The following is a 15207-nucleotide window of genomic DNA, read 5'->3' as shown; positions in this document are numbered from 1 at the left end:
GTCTGTATGGAAATCCAGGGTTTGCCTCATCCCACGTGTTGAATCCAGCACTTTCCCATGCTGAACTTTAGATGGTTGGTGATTGCCCAGCCCTCTATTAGGGTCTCTCTGCAGGAGAGGTCTCCCTGCCTTTGAGGGAGCTTCGGCAGCTCCTACCAGTTTCTTACCATCTGTGGACTTGCTTCGTACCTATTCCAATCCTGCTACCGAGTAATTTCTGAAGTTGTTGATGAGAACAGAGCTGAGGATGAAGCCCTGTGAAACTCTCTAGTAACAGGTCACCATCAGCCTTTGTGCCTGACCTGTGAGCCAGTTGCTCACCCATCACATGATGTGTTTGTCCAGCTGAATGCTGGACATTCTGTCCAGAAGGATTCTGTAAAAGACAGTCTCAAAAGCCTTGACTGAAATCCAAGATCACATCTACTGGCTTCCTTTGATCAGCTAGGTAGATTACCTTGTCATAAAAGGAGATCAGGATTGATAAGCAAGACTTGTTTGATTATAAGTAAAAAAACTTTTCTGAACCATGAGTGGGAATATGTAGGATCATAGAAACATTTAAGTTGGAAAAGAGCTTCAAGATCATTGAGTTCAACTGTAAACCCAACACTCCCCAACAAACACATATATTTATATTTTTTCCATATAAGCTATAAGTCAAAGTTTTAGGTTTTATGCTTTGCTTTTGTTATTCATCACCTAAACAATAACAAATATTTTGGAATTTTTGGTTCTGAGTATTGTTTAGGTGCCATGATAAATGGCCCTATTTAAAATACAGAGAGAGACAGAGTACAGAAAGAACTATCCTAGGCCCTCACCATTTATCCAGTCCTAAAGTGGTTTTCTGTTTTGCAGAGTGAATTCCATTGAATAACATTGATTTCCTATTTCAATAAAGGGAACTGTCATCCCAAACGGGGATGAAATATTAAGACTCTACTATCTAATTAGATAGATAGCTAGATATGTAGAAGCACCAATAAATACTGTGCAAATAAAAAACCAGCCTAGTATTGTCTTATACAGGCTGTATTTAATTTTGAAAACTTAATAACTGTTAGTTTAATTTTATTTATGAGAAAAATAAAATTATTTTTAAATTTTAAGAGCTAATGGAAAAAATCTATTTTTACAATGTTAATACATTCTGTATAACCACTGATTGCATGTGAAAGCACCCAATCCATTTTATGCCCCAGTAATTCTGAAACACCTGAACTCTATTCCCTCCACACACCACCTGAAAATTCACAAGACTAAGCATCCCCCTTAGTTCTGGGAATGGATTTGGCAATTGCAGCCTGGAGGGGATTGTAACTGCCATTATAAAGCCCTGATAGTTTTATAATGGAAAGTTTGAACCAACCTGAAGTACCACCTCATTAATGCGATTCTGTATACATAACCAGTCTGAAAATAAGAGGTAGTTATTAAGGAATATATTTGTAGAGTTAATATTGTTAATTTTGTAATTTTACACTTCTATTGGATTTGAATCACAGTTTTCTTCCAAATAAAAAGTTCTGATGAGACACCTAATGCTTTTCTACTTTAATTTTGCTGTTCTGCTTGTTTTTACAGCTGTCCCCCACTGTATTTATGTTTTACCCCCTTGCAGAGTCCTTGCAGTGAAATCATTATGCAGATCAAAGTATAGTCCTGATATCCAAACTCTCTCACCTACATTAGCCTCTCCATAAATTGATTAGGAAGGGCATTGCGCAGGAAATGTCCATCAATGTGGCTTACATTAAGAATGGAGCTAGGCTCCAAATGTGGTGTTTGTCATCTCTCTGACTGTATGTAAACACTTGCAGCCCTGTCAATTCCTTTAAAGTAGTTTGAGTCTTACTAGACACTGACTGTGTTGCCATGGAGTTGTACTTAGATTTCACGGCAAAGCTGAAATAGATTTCCAGGCGATAGTTGAGTTAGAAAATAGGGGAAAAAACAGAATGAGTAAACCAAATTCCAAACTGACTATTATTAGATTTGACCTATTTCTTCTGTCTTGATATATCTGTTATAGACATAACACTGGTGTTGTTTGGGTATTAGGGTTTTTTAGGTGGAAAAATTATGAGCTCAGAATGGAGATTATTCTTTCAAGAAAAAAAAAGTAGGTGCTACACTGTTCTACTTTACTTTGTATGAAAACAACAAGGTCTTTTAATATGTTAATCTCCTTAATATATCTATCTTGAAATTATGCCTGTGTAGAGGATAAAAGTTCTTATAGTGCTTCATTAGCCTGTATCTAGAAGTTATGTTTCCCAAAGCAATTTTAAGCATCCTCTTACTTTTATTGTCACATTTGATCATTTTAGAATTTGCTTTGAAGACACAACAATGTCTTTATGTGTGAATTTCAGGGTATAAGCTGGTACATTCAATGATCCCTGTTAAGAAATTTAATCAGAATCTGACTGACAAATGCTACAATCAATACCACACAATTAATCCATAGTAGAACTGCATAATAAACAGAAGATTATGCTTTCTGAGTCAGTTATTGTCCTATGAATTCGTGTTTTACTTGAAATGTGTCATTAAAAGTTTTGTTATTGCTGTACTGTTGTCACTCTATGATGCTTTAACATAGGAAACACAATTTTAAATTTGTATGATTTTATGATTTCTCTTGCTAGTGGCTAGCATTCAGAAGCTTCCTGCTGCATCTGTTTTAACTGACATCAATTTCCCCATGAAAGGAAGAAAAGGAATGGTTGATTGGGCACGAAACTCAGAAGACAGGGTTGTCATTCCAAAAAATATCTTCACTCCTATGTCAACAGGTAAAAAGCATATCAGCATGTGAGTTTTCCATTAGCTTTAGCAAGGCAACTGTGACTCTGTCTCATGGGATCACTGTATAATATGGGAGTAGTTCTTTTATTCCTCTTCAAAAGAAATACAGTACTCATAAGTTTATCCTAGAGAGAAATGAATGGGCTTAATTTCAGCACCTTGAACAAAAAGTGCTGCATAAATCCTAGACATTATTTTCTACACCAAAGAAACAATGCTTTACTTAGTTATTGTGCACGAGATTTAATCTGTTTAATATGAGGTGAGCTGAAGTGCAGCTCTGCTGAATCCCCTGAAGCTGCTGTGTTCCAGCAGACACTCATTCCAACATAACTCTTACTAAAGGAAGTTCAGCAGGCAAATTAGCCTAACTTCAGGTACAATTCGTAAATATCATTGCAGTGCAGATCTCTGACATTAGAGAATTTACAGACATTCTTTGAGAATGTTTAATTATAAATGTAAATTAACTAGAATGGATGTCAGCATGCAATGATTGATTTTTTGAAAATGTGATTTTTGATGGTTTAAATCTTTTGATATGCTCCTGTGCTACATTTTTATGACAGACTTCTAGGAGATAATTCAAAATTATTATGGTTTATTTGAAATAAAACTTCTATTGCAAAACTAAATGTTATTCAGAGGTTTTCGTGCTGATGAAAGCTTGGGAAAGAAAGTATTAAAATGTTTTTCCTTACTCTTTTCAGAACTAGATGAATCAACTGTATTTGTACTTGGAGCCGTGCTATACAAAAATTTAGAACTCATTTTGCCTACTTTGAGGTAAGAAATTTCATAAATACAATATGAATTGAACTATTTCAGGATAATAAATCTACTATAGGTCAGAATAAAAGCAGTCAAGGCTATTTGCATATTAGTACTGCTGGATATTTTTTTCATTATATTTATAATGTTTATGCATGTATTAATCTTTTATTCATGCTTAGTTACTTATATGATACAAGTAGCCTTTTCATCAAATTGCCTTAATTTCTATTTTATGTAATCTATATTAAACTTAATTACAGAAATGTTTGATCAGAAGTATATGCATTGATGTAAATTAATGCTCAGGCCACTTGTGCTTCAATCTACTGTTTGTCCAGTTAGTCTTGTCATGACATTATAACTTGATATACTAAACTTGTCTGCTCTACTTCTACAGAAGTTTCTAGCAGTAGTTTTCCAAATATTTTTTCAGTGCAAATTGTATTCAGAATTGACAGCAGGGCTATAGAGAAGATCTGTTTTAGAAAAAAGACATGCATGTGTTGAACAGCTGGAGTATATCAGTTTTGTGGGCCATACAGATAAAGGAAGGCCTCTTGTTTCACTGTTTCCTTTCTGTACTCACCAAAAGACAATTTGGAAATAAATATTTCACCTCCTCTTTTCTAATTACCAGTTATGATAATTTCATGGTCCATTTATACTATATTATTTTATATGATCCTAGTCTTTTAATGCCCTTTTATAGTACAAGAAGCACATGCAGATTGTGTCCCAAAAGGTCCTAATTAATTCACAATAATTACAACAGGTAGTAATAAGGAAGACATCAGGACACTTTTCCCTACTCTGCTTAGTCCAAACGTCAAGATTTGAGACAAAGAATGGAAAAGCAAGAGGTTTTTGCCACAATCTATCTGAAAACACAAAGGGCTAATTCCTAAGTAAATTAAAAACTACTTCCTAGAAAAGTTTCAGCGTGCTGTGCAATGAGGAGCTGCAATTCAGGGACAAAAATGTCTCTGAGGTAGAGCACAATTTGAGCAGTGTTGTCCTGACAGAACACCTTGAAGCCTGAAAGTGCTGGCAAGGGCCATCTATGCTTAAGATATGATATAAATGACAGCTCATCCACTTCTGAAGTGTCACCAAGCACTTTCCATCTATTGTACCAGTTTCTCAAATTAGCCAGGAAGGAAGAGATGTTTGTAAAAGATTTTTTTTACCCCATACTCAAAGAACCATGACAACTGACTTATTGGATTATTTCTTTTTGGTAGACCCTAGGAAAAATCTGCCGGTCCTAGGAAAGCATCAATACGGCCATGTGCTTTTCAGATCTTTACATTGTAAACTGCAGTCTATGATCATGCCTTTTCAACTTTCACATGTCAATAGTTGTAATTTATAGAAAAAAAAGGTTTAAACTTTAAATTCTGAATATTTGTTTACATGAAAAGTCTTTCAGGGCTCTTATTTCATCCATTATGAAGGTGAAGTTGATATGCCTTACTGAATTTTTCCTAGAAACAAAACCATACCAAGTAGTGGGAACAAGGGCAGAACAGGGGCATAAAGTGTAGCAATGTAAACACTATGGATTATGGGTGCTTTTTTGTTCCCAAATTTTTTGCTTTTCTCTGTTCTGCTTTCAGCTGGTTACTTATTTACACTGCAAATTTAACCACTTCTCTGTACATTTTAGTTCACAGATAGGTTTTGTAACTTACTTTACCAAAATGGTCTAATAATCTATGGATATCTATTAACAAATGAAGTCTTTAGAAATTTAAAAACAAAGGTATCCTACTTTGCCTCTGAATTTGTTCAGTATTATTTGAATCTAATTCTCAGATGTGGAAAGGAAACTAGCACTATTACTTTCTCTTATGTATGTGAATGAGGAATCAAAGTAATTATTAATCTGTGATATAAAAATATAATAAATGCCCAGGTACCTCTTGTTTCTTCTTTGTTTGGAATATAGCACTTTGCATTTCCTTAATGAAATATATTTCTTATAATGAAGCTATACTGAAACTTTTAAGCTTACATCTCTTACCTCATCAGGAAGTGTATCATGCTGGATTTCTTTGCCCATGGCAGTCATTTTCAAAATATGATCTCATGGCCTTAAAATAGTACCTCAAAAAAGTCACAATTTCAAACTTTTTTCATAGAATTATAGTATTGAAAGGTTTGGGTTGCAAGGGGCCTCAAAAGATCATGTAATTCTCACTTCCTACTCTGGGCAGGGCCACTTTCCACTAGACCAGGCTGCTCACAGACACATCCAGCCTGACTCTGAACGCTTGTAATGACAGGACATCCACAGCTTCTTTAAGCAACCTATTCCAGTGTGTCAACACCCTTATAAAAAAAATTTTCTTCATTGTGTGTAATCTACATCTATCCCATTTCAGTTTAAAACCTTTGTGCCTTGCCCCTGTCACTACAGATATTGGTAAAAGTTCTCGGTCTTTATCTTAGCCCCCTTGAAGAATTGAAAGCCTGCAATAAGCTGTTCAATGGAGCCTTCTCCAGGATGAAAAACCTCAGCCCTCTGAATCTTCCCTTTGGAATAGGAGAGATATTCCAACCCTGTCGTCATTTTCATGTCCCTCCCCTGGACCTGCTCTAACACTTTCATGCATTTCTCGTGCTGGGAATTTCACAGATGGACAAAGCACTCTAAGTGGTGTCTCACAGGAGCAGAGTAGAGGCACACAATAGCCTCCCTCACCCTGCTGGCCATGCTTCTTTTGATGCAGCCCACATTGCCAGCTCATGTTCAATATTTCATCTACAAAATGCTCTGGTATGTCTTGACAGGCAGCTCGCAGTCCCTCTACCCTCTAGACTGTATTGATACCAGGGATTGCTTCAGCCCAGATGCAGGACCTTTCCATCAGTTTTGTTGAACTTCCTGAGTTTTGCATGGACCTGACTCTCAAGCCTGTGAAGCTCCCTCTTGATGGCATCACTTCCCTCCACACAGTGGATGTCAACCACACTGTGGTGCCATCTGAAAACTTGCTGAAGGTGCCCTCAATCCTTTTGTCAATGGAGATACTCAATACTCTTGAATGCATTTTAACACATTCAGATATTTTAATGTTCATTCATATAGAATGTCAGCAAAACCTTTGATACTGTCTCCCATGGCATTCTCCTGGAGAAGCTGGCAGCCCAAGGCTTGGACAGATACTCTTTTCACAGGGAAATAAACTAGCTTGGATGACCAGGCCCGGACTGGTGGGGAATGGTACTACCTCAAGTTAATGAACAGTATCTAGTGGGGCTCCCCAAGGCTCAGTATTGTGATCATCCCTGTTTAATGCCTTCATTGATCTGGATAAGGGGATCAAGTGCACCCTCAGTAAGTTCACAGATGATACTAAGTTGAATCATGATCTACTGGAGGACAGGAAAGCTCTGCAGAGGTAAATGGACAGGTGGGATCAATGGGCTGAGGCCAAATGTATGATGTTCAACAAGGCCAAGTGCTGGGTCCTGCACTTGGATCAGAACAACCTCATGCAGCACTACAGGCTGGGGCAGAGTGGCTGGAAACCTACCTGGTGGAAAAGGACCTTGAGATGTTGGTCAAGAGCAGGCTGAACATGAGCCATCAGTGTGCCCAGGTGGCCAAGAAGTCCAGTGACATCCTGGCCTCTATCAGCAATAGTCTGAGCAGCAGAACCAGGGCAGGGATTGTCTACTTGTACTCTGACTCGCTCCTTGATGAGGCCCCATCTCAAATCCTGTGTTCAGTTCTGGGCCCCTCACTACAAGAAGGACGCTGAGGTGCGAGTCCAGAGAAGGGCAATGGAGCTGGTGAAGGGTTTGAAGCACAATTCCTGTGAAGAGAGGCTGAGGGAGCCAGGTTTGTTTAGCCTGGAGAAAAGGAGGCTCAGGGGATCTCTTTTCATTCTCTACAACTTCCTGGAAGGAGTTTGTAGCCAGGTGGGAGCTCAGCTCTTCTCATAGGTTGTTAGCACCAGGACAAGAGGAAAAGGCCTCAAACTCTGCCATGGGAGGTTCAGGTTGAACATCAGGAAGAATTTCTTCACTGAAAGGGTGCTTAAGCACTGGAATAGGCTTCCCAGGAAGGTGTTGGAGTCCCTGGCCCTGGATGTATTCAAGAAATGACTGGATGTAGCACTTAGTGCTATGGTCTTGTTGACAAAGTGGTGACCAATCAAAGGTTGGATTTGATGATCATTGTTGTCTTTTCCAACCAAGTGATTACGTGATGCTGGTGATTAGATGATTCTGTAACTTGAAGTTGGGAAAAAAGCTGCAGCTGTGGTTAGTGCTGAATTTGTTGAGTTCTTACACTCCGTGAAAATTTGAACTGACGTGCAGGTTTTAAAGTTATGTTTATGATGGTCTGCTTTTTATTATTTTACACTTGCTTGGGTAAAGGAATGAAGATTTCTATATATCCCACTGCATTTGGAAAAGGTTTACTCTAGTTTGCTCACATTTTGCATTGAAAAAATATCATGCACAGGTTTATGTTAGCTACTCTTTGTACTAATCTTGCTTAACTGTAATAAATATTATTGTAATAACCATATTAGTGCTGAACACAATGGTATGCTTCACTGCATTATTGTTCTCTATGGAGCAAACACTGTAAGATGTAAAGGAATGTAATATCATTTGTTTTTTATATGATGCCTAGAAGTGCACAACACAGGAATTAAAAACATTCTGGATAAGTATCTTATGTGATGATTTTCTAAGTAAAATGACAGTTAAATATATAACAAGGGTGAGAATAAAGATGAAAAAAATTTAAACCAAGGTAAAATAAGTAAAATAATCTCATGATTGAGTTTGAAGGCCACATCATTTACACCTGATAACCTAAGGTGTTTTCTACCAGCTGCAGTTGGATATCTAGAAAGCTTTACCAGTTCCCATGTGATTTCAGTCCTGGCTTTACAGGAGTTAGGGTGGGAATAGAGAAAGTATTTGGTTGTACTTTCCAGTAGAATAAAGACAACATGCATTTCAATGCATTCCTTAATTTTATCACTCAGAGGTATGCAAACTTCTGCATCATCACAAGGAACTGCTTTTTAAAAATAAACAAACAAACAATTTTTTAAATGTCGGTATATTTTTAGGAAAAATCTTCCAAAGTACCTAACAAAATCCCAATCTGCTACATCACAGGTGTTCTGTGAGTAAAATGAGGATTTCATTATCTAGAGCAGCCTATACAATATATTTCACAAAATCCAAAATTAGCTGCATTATACCATATGTGATTGATTTTCCTTGGTTTTACTAGCATAGAGTCTACTGGAAATTACTAAACACAGTGTGAGATGGAACTTGCTACTGCATTAATATAGAAGTTTTTGGACTTGTGTTTAATCGTACGGGTACATGTACATTCAGAGAATTTTTCCATGAGTATTTAAATGAGAGTTTAGGGAAACAAAAAGAAAAGGTTCTTCCTTATAAAAATGGAAGAAGGGGGTTTTTTTCCGTGCACAAGTAAATAAACTTCATCTGATTCTATTTCCTAATGTATTTTGCTGGAGTGCACTGTTCTTGTAATGTCTTACGGATTTTTTCATAGCAGATTTTGAAATATCAAATATTTTCAGAACTCGAGACTGAGTATTATTTCCATAGCTCTTGCACCCCTGAGCACATTTATGTTATTGTTAAGTTCACAGAAAATTGATTCTCAGTACAATACTCATCTAAAAGATATTATCTATAATTTCTCTCTTGAGCACTCTGAAGAAATCATTGCATGTTGCCATAATATAAAATAGTTTTTAACTTTTCCTGTAAGAAATAAGAACAAATAAAGAATCAATGATTTTGCTGTATCAAGAGGCTTTTTTTCATCACTAAAACAGCCACCACAAATTTCTTGCTAAAATTTTTTTGACTGAAATGTTCTTTCCCCCCATTTGAAACATTGTTTCTAACCCTGAACTTCAGGGGCTGTACAACCAAAAAAGATCCTTAAATTTCTTTGGGTCAGCTTTCTTGGACTAAGGATGTACCTCAGACAGGCTTTTGTTGCATCACATTACAGATTTAGCATCCATAATTTTTCTGTAATGCATTCAACTTTTACACATTGATCTATAACTTCGATCATGCTGTCTTGGGATAACAACATGCCTTATTCATAAGTTCATTTATCCTAAGTAACAGATTCATTCTAAAAAGAGAAGAAGACATGAATTTCATGCCACATAGAATCAATATGATTTCTCTTATATAAAAGAATATGCTCAAACTGTATATACCCTGATAGGAAAACAGCCTAATTAAAAAAACTCTTTTATGAATATCATTATTAACTCACATCAGAAAAATGCTCTAGGACACCAGCTCTGAAAGCATTTCTTGAGCTTTTACTCCATCACTTTGCTATCTTGAATCTTCAAGGATTTGTTCAGGCACAGTTTCCAAGAAATTTAATATATTGTTTTTGAATAATTTATTTCAAAACTTAACCCTGATGAGTGTCTTTCTGGACTGTCAGCTGAGCACCATCCTGTAAAATTTCATTTCTCATTTACATCGAATTTTAGATTATTTTTGATGAAGGAGAAGGAGCTTAATGGTGGAGTCACTCTCCAGTATAAAAAATCTGTAATATAATGCACTTTCCCAAGTGTGAGATGGATCATCCCCATTCTATGTCATTCGCAACATTAGAGGGACTGAAGCTAAAATGTCCAAGGACATTTTGTAAAAGCTGATTACTTAAATTCCTGGATAAGTGTTCTCAAAACTAGGCTGTTTTATACAAAAAATATGTTCAACAGAGATAGCAGTGACACTGCACCAGTGGTTTTGAGATTTTCTTCAAATTTTTGAATTTTTTTTTACTACAAAGCTTTGAGATTTAATTTAGAGGCATCTTAATATGCTGGGTTTAGAATGTACTTTAGAATGTACTTGACAGACTGTATTCTTCCAGGGACTGTCCAAGCAGTTAAATATGAAATATGCAAGTAGGCATTCAGCCCAGACAGGGCAGCAATGAGGGATGCAGTTTTCATTTCACAGTGATGTAGGGACTTATATTTATTTTCTTGTGAAACAGTTTGCTAGGGGCTCTTGTGAATGTAAGGGGATTGGTAGAGTTTTAATGATACTGAGGTAAAATGAATATACTGAAGTTAAAAACCAGGTGCTTAGATGTGCCTTCAGATCTCACCCCAGAACTGTTAGAACTGTACCAAAAGAAGACGATAGACCAAGGAAAACATTTTAAATCACAAAGACTGACTGTAAAAAAGTACTGAAGTAGCAGTATTTACAATACATACATACAGTTTGCATGAATTTCCAAAATTGATGTAATCTCTGGATAAATAGTAAGTGCCATTTTCTCTTGTCATGATGTGTTAGAGAAATCACACATTAAAAATCACATACTAAAAAAAGTATTTTATTTATTTAGAGTTTTATTTACTTTGGGGGAAGTTGGTTCTATTTCAATAATTACAGATATTCAGCTACTATAACTCAACAGAATGCTCTGAAAATTAGCTAAACTTTACATTTTAACCTGATAGATACATTTTTGTCAATAGTGTGTGAGATTTAAAGTTTAACCGAAGTGAAGAAATAGGAATTAAGTAAAATAGAAAGTCAGCTCCATTATATTTACATTATGTGATTTGGCTGAGTAAAATTGGACTAGAACTCGTACCTTGCCCCAGAAGTACAATTTCATTCCTTGTGCTGAATGAAATGCCTGCTGAGCTAAGTTTCTATTACGGTAGCCATGGCAATTCCTGTTTCAATGATCCAGCAAAATGGAATTCTCTCCTAAATACAAACTCCCTAGAGAAAATAAGCAATTAAACAACAACAGAAGCAAAAGTATATTTATGCTATTAGAATTAGATCTAAACTGTTTTGTTTCTTCTTTAGTAACATCCTTTGATGACATTTCTGTGAGGTGTGGAAAGCAGCATTACACACAAAGTAAATACCATAATGATCACCAGAAACAGTCAGGCTGATAACTGATGGTCATTCTAGACCTGATGGGGTCATAAGAAGCAAGGATCTCAGACATGAACGTGTCAACATGTCTTTATGGCTGTATTAGCATAACCTTGGCATTACTAGGTCTGTCCTGAAAGGTTGCTAAGATACATAGCGTTCCACATTTTAGATGAAAAAATAAATTGATGATGCATTAGAAAAATTGACAGAAAGTTATTATTCTGCATAACCTGGAACAGTAACATAAGACCAAATCTAATCTCACATACGAGAAAAAATTAATTTGTTTTGGCGGGATTTCTGTCAGGGCACAATTGTGGTTTAAATTCTGAACAGTATTTAGCTGATGAAATTGCCCACTCAAATACCAAATACAATTTTTTAGAATTGGAAACAGGTATGTTTTTTTCATGAGCACAGAATCAACAGAACTGTACGGTCTCCCATTGCACTCATCCATCTTCACAGTCCTACTGTTAACGGTCAGAAAACACCCCAGCACAGCACCTGGGAAGAAAAATGACTGTCTTTTATAAAACACGTCTAGTATAGATGGGATGCACTCAAACATGCATAGAATTTTTGTGTTACCAATGCATTCTTCTAATCGATAAATAGTAATTTAAGGAATTGCAGTTCTGCATCATTGGTGCTTTTCAGTCTTCAATGTGTGGAGTACAGTTGGAAATAAATGTTTTCACCACTTTCAACAAATTATATTCTCCCTTAATATTTGTTAAGTAAAGTCACAGAAAATACCTGATGAAATCTTAAGATGTAGTATTTGAAGTGTCATTTAACCTTATGACCACTTAAATTTTCAATTTTTGCATTTTCTTACAGGAATTTTACAGTTGTTAATTCAAAAATCATTGTTGTTACTATACGACCTGAGCCTAAAACTACAGATTCTTTCCTGGAGATAGAGCTGGCCCACCTCTCTAATGTAAGTACAAGGATAGTTGATATGCTTTTACAAGAGTATTTGCCAGATCAAATGAGAGAAAAGTGATGTTTTAAATATCAGATAATAAAAAGCAGTTTAACTTCTAAAATTTAAGCCCAGGAATAATGTAGCCATCTTTGAAAGGAATGTGTACTTGTTTCATGCATCCATATAAACAAAACAAAATTAATTGCTGTTTTGTGAATGTTGAGGGTTTTTGTTAAACAGCAATTTCTAGTGAATAGTTTCCATTAAATGCATTCATGGTTACAATTGAAAATGTATTATTGAACTGGCTACTTAACCTTTTGCTCCCTGCATAGGTCACAGAGCTATAATTGTTCTTCAGGCACTTTATTCCTTTCTTTCATTATTTTACAGAAGCCAGTTTTTACTTAACCCATTATAGCATACTGAAAAAATGCTTGGGTTCCAATTTAGCTTACAGTCCTCATAAATGCCTGAGATTTTTTTGTGCAATCATTTAAATTCTACACTTTTCAGGCTTTAATCTCACATTAAAAAGGTTATAAATGTGAAAAAAAAAAAAGGCCTTTATTTCCAAATATATGAAAATATAAAGATTTTTTTTCTTTCTGTTTTTACCAGTCTCCCAGTGCTCACTGGGAGAATAAAATGCATCTTTTGTGGAAAAATTTTGTCATATACAATGCTGGGAAAATAATGTTAAATAGCAAGCATGGGGCTTATTTGTGTGAAGGCACAACATATAAACTCTGTTTATGCTTTAAGAGCTAGCATTAGCTTTGAATAAAGTCATAAAGAGTCAGTTAGAAGAGACAGTTACTCAAACTTTTGAAAATAGTATTGATATGCAAAAATCTTTAAAGCTGTAATTTTTAAGTTTAAAACTACTTACTTAAGTGGTTATATAGATAAAATTCACCTAGAGACATTCCAAATATTTCATTCAGTAGCAAAATTGAAGTAGTGAGTCTGGTCAAAAGCATGAAGAAAACTTTTTGAACTCTAGATCTTTCATTAACATTTTACTCAAGGTTAGAAAAAATTATTTTGCCATCAATGGTCATTCTGACCTGCCATTTAGTTCCCAGAAAAAAACCAATGCAAAGAGCATCTTAATGACAGTTTGGCAGAGAAAAAGGAACAGAAGAACATAAGCTGAGCTGACTCATTACCTTTCAACAACACTAAAAGTGTATTGATGAAGAATTGTGTCGATTTGGGATTTTATGGTTCTCTGTTTCAATTTATTTATAAGATGGTTTAGGACATGTAGATATAATTTTCTGTTTTGTTTTATTTTCCTTCAGACCTAGATTTCATTGTCTATATTAGGAGAAACATAATTTTAAGGAAACTTTTGTTTCTGTCTGATATTTTACTAAAGATATTACAAAATATTAGCGGAAGTGAACACAAATTAATCCTATACATCAGAGGAAAAACCAATCACCCTTGAAATAGACTACTTGTTTTGATTTTACTATGACCATTATTAAGAAGAATTTATGGTAATTTTCAATGCTAGATTTTATAATCAATTATTTTAACAATGATTGAGGGGCTATTACACAAATTGCAGAATATGACATTTATATTTTGAAACTGAAATCACTGCTTGCAAAAGTAACAGGTAAGGTGGCATGTGGGATAACAGGTAAGAAAAAACTTCTCATTATTTTGGTCACATGCAAGAAAAGAAGTTTTAAAATTATATAAGAAAATAATACTCATAAGCAATGTAAATAAAAAAAATAAAACTTATAAGCATTGAAAATATTTCTAGACCAAACACAAGCTAATAAAACAAGCACAACACAGGCAAGAAAAGTCTAATAAAAGGTTGAACTGCTCACCCTAGAAAGTGATATTCTGCAAAATTCTTAGAGAGCACTTTCTCTTTCAACTCTTTTTTATCAATCCCTTTGATCAATTTACAGAGCAAGTTTTTGCCAAGTTTGAAAAACTTGGAAATTAAACTTCATTGTTACAGAAGATCAGATTAGAGACACTGATTGTCACTTTGCTTTGGCAATCTTTCAGTAACAGAATATTAATTAATATTGTATGAGCTAGTGTCTTGCCAAAGCAAAATGATAATAACCTTTCCAATACATATCAGATAATTTCTCTTTTTTGGTTCAGTTTTTGTCTTATAATCCAGAGAAGCATCAAGTGCTTGGATCAAATTTTCATGCATGCTATATTTATGTAGGATCTCAATCCATATGAATATACAGGTTGGATTGACAGATACAATGACAATATATTGCTTCAGAAAATCTGTGAATACAAAATCAGTTATATAATTTTAATATCTTTAAACATTTTGTCACTTGTGTTCAAGACTTAGCCTTCATAATGAAACTTTCTTCAATAAATGGAACTAAAGAAATAAGGCTGAAGATGCACAGAAATAATAATTTTTAAATTTGACTATTCCTTTAGAATCCAATTCTTTGCTGTAATTTTTTCAGCTGAAAGTAAGGATTTATTCTATTATAATATATTTCCATAGAATGAGTTTCATGTACATACATCAAGATAAAACCATTGTTAAAATATCTTTAATATTGGAACATTATACATTATTGGCTCATAGATTAAACATTATGTCAGTTAAATAGATTAATTATTAAAGAGAAAATATGTTCTCTTTCATCTGATTTTTTTTAATGTCTCAGTATTATATTTGTTCTTTCCAAACCTTTGTTCTTACA

General features: G+C 35.0%; 1 protein-coding gene across 12 annotated transcripts in view; it reads left to right on the top strand.

Annotated features, from left to right (window-relative positions):
• ADGRB3 (adhesion G protein-coupled receptor B3) overlaps positions 1-15207 on the top strand; it is a 445420-nt gene that overhangs the window by 253409 nt on the left and 176804 nt on the right. For all 12 annotated transcript variants that reach the window (XM_063152986.1, XM_063152987.1, XM_063152982.1 and 9 more), the window contains 3 exons: positions 2655-2801; positions 3525-3600; positions 12400-12502. In XM_063152986.1, coding sequence (XP_063009056.1) covers positions 2655-2801; positions 3525-3600; positions 12400-12502 — 326 coding nt within the window. The remainder of the gene's footprint in view (positions 1-2654; positions 2802-3524; positions 3601-12399; positions 12503-15207) is intronic.

Source organism: Melospiza melodia, chromosome 3 (genome assembly GCF_035770615.1).
Source record: "Melospiza melodia melodia isolate bMelMel2 chromosome 3, bMelMel2.pri, whole genome shotgun sequence".
Lineage (NCBI taxonomy): Eukaryota > Metazoa > Chordata > Aves > Passeriformes > Passerellidae > Melospiza > Melospiza melodia.
The sequence above is the reverse complement of the archived record's forward strand: the minus strand, read 5'-3'. Positions and strand labels throughout refer to the sequence as shown.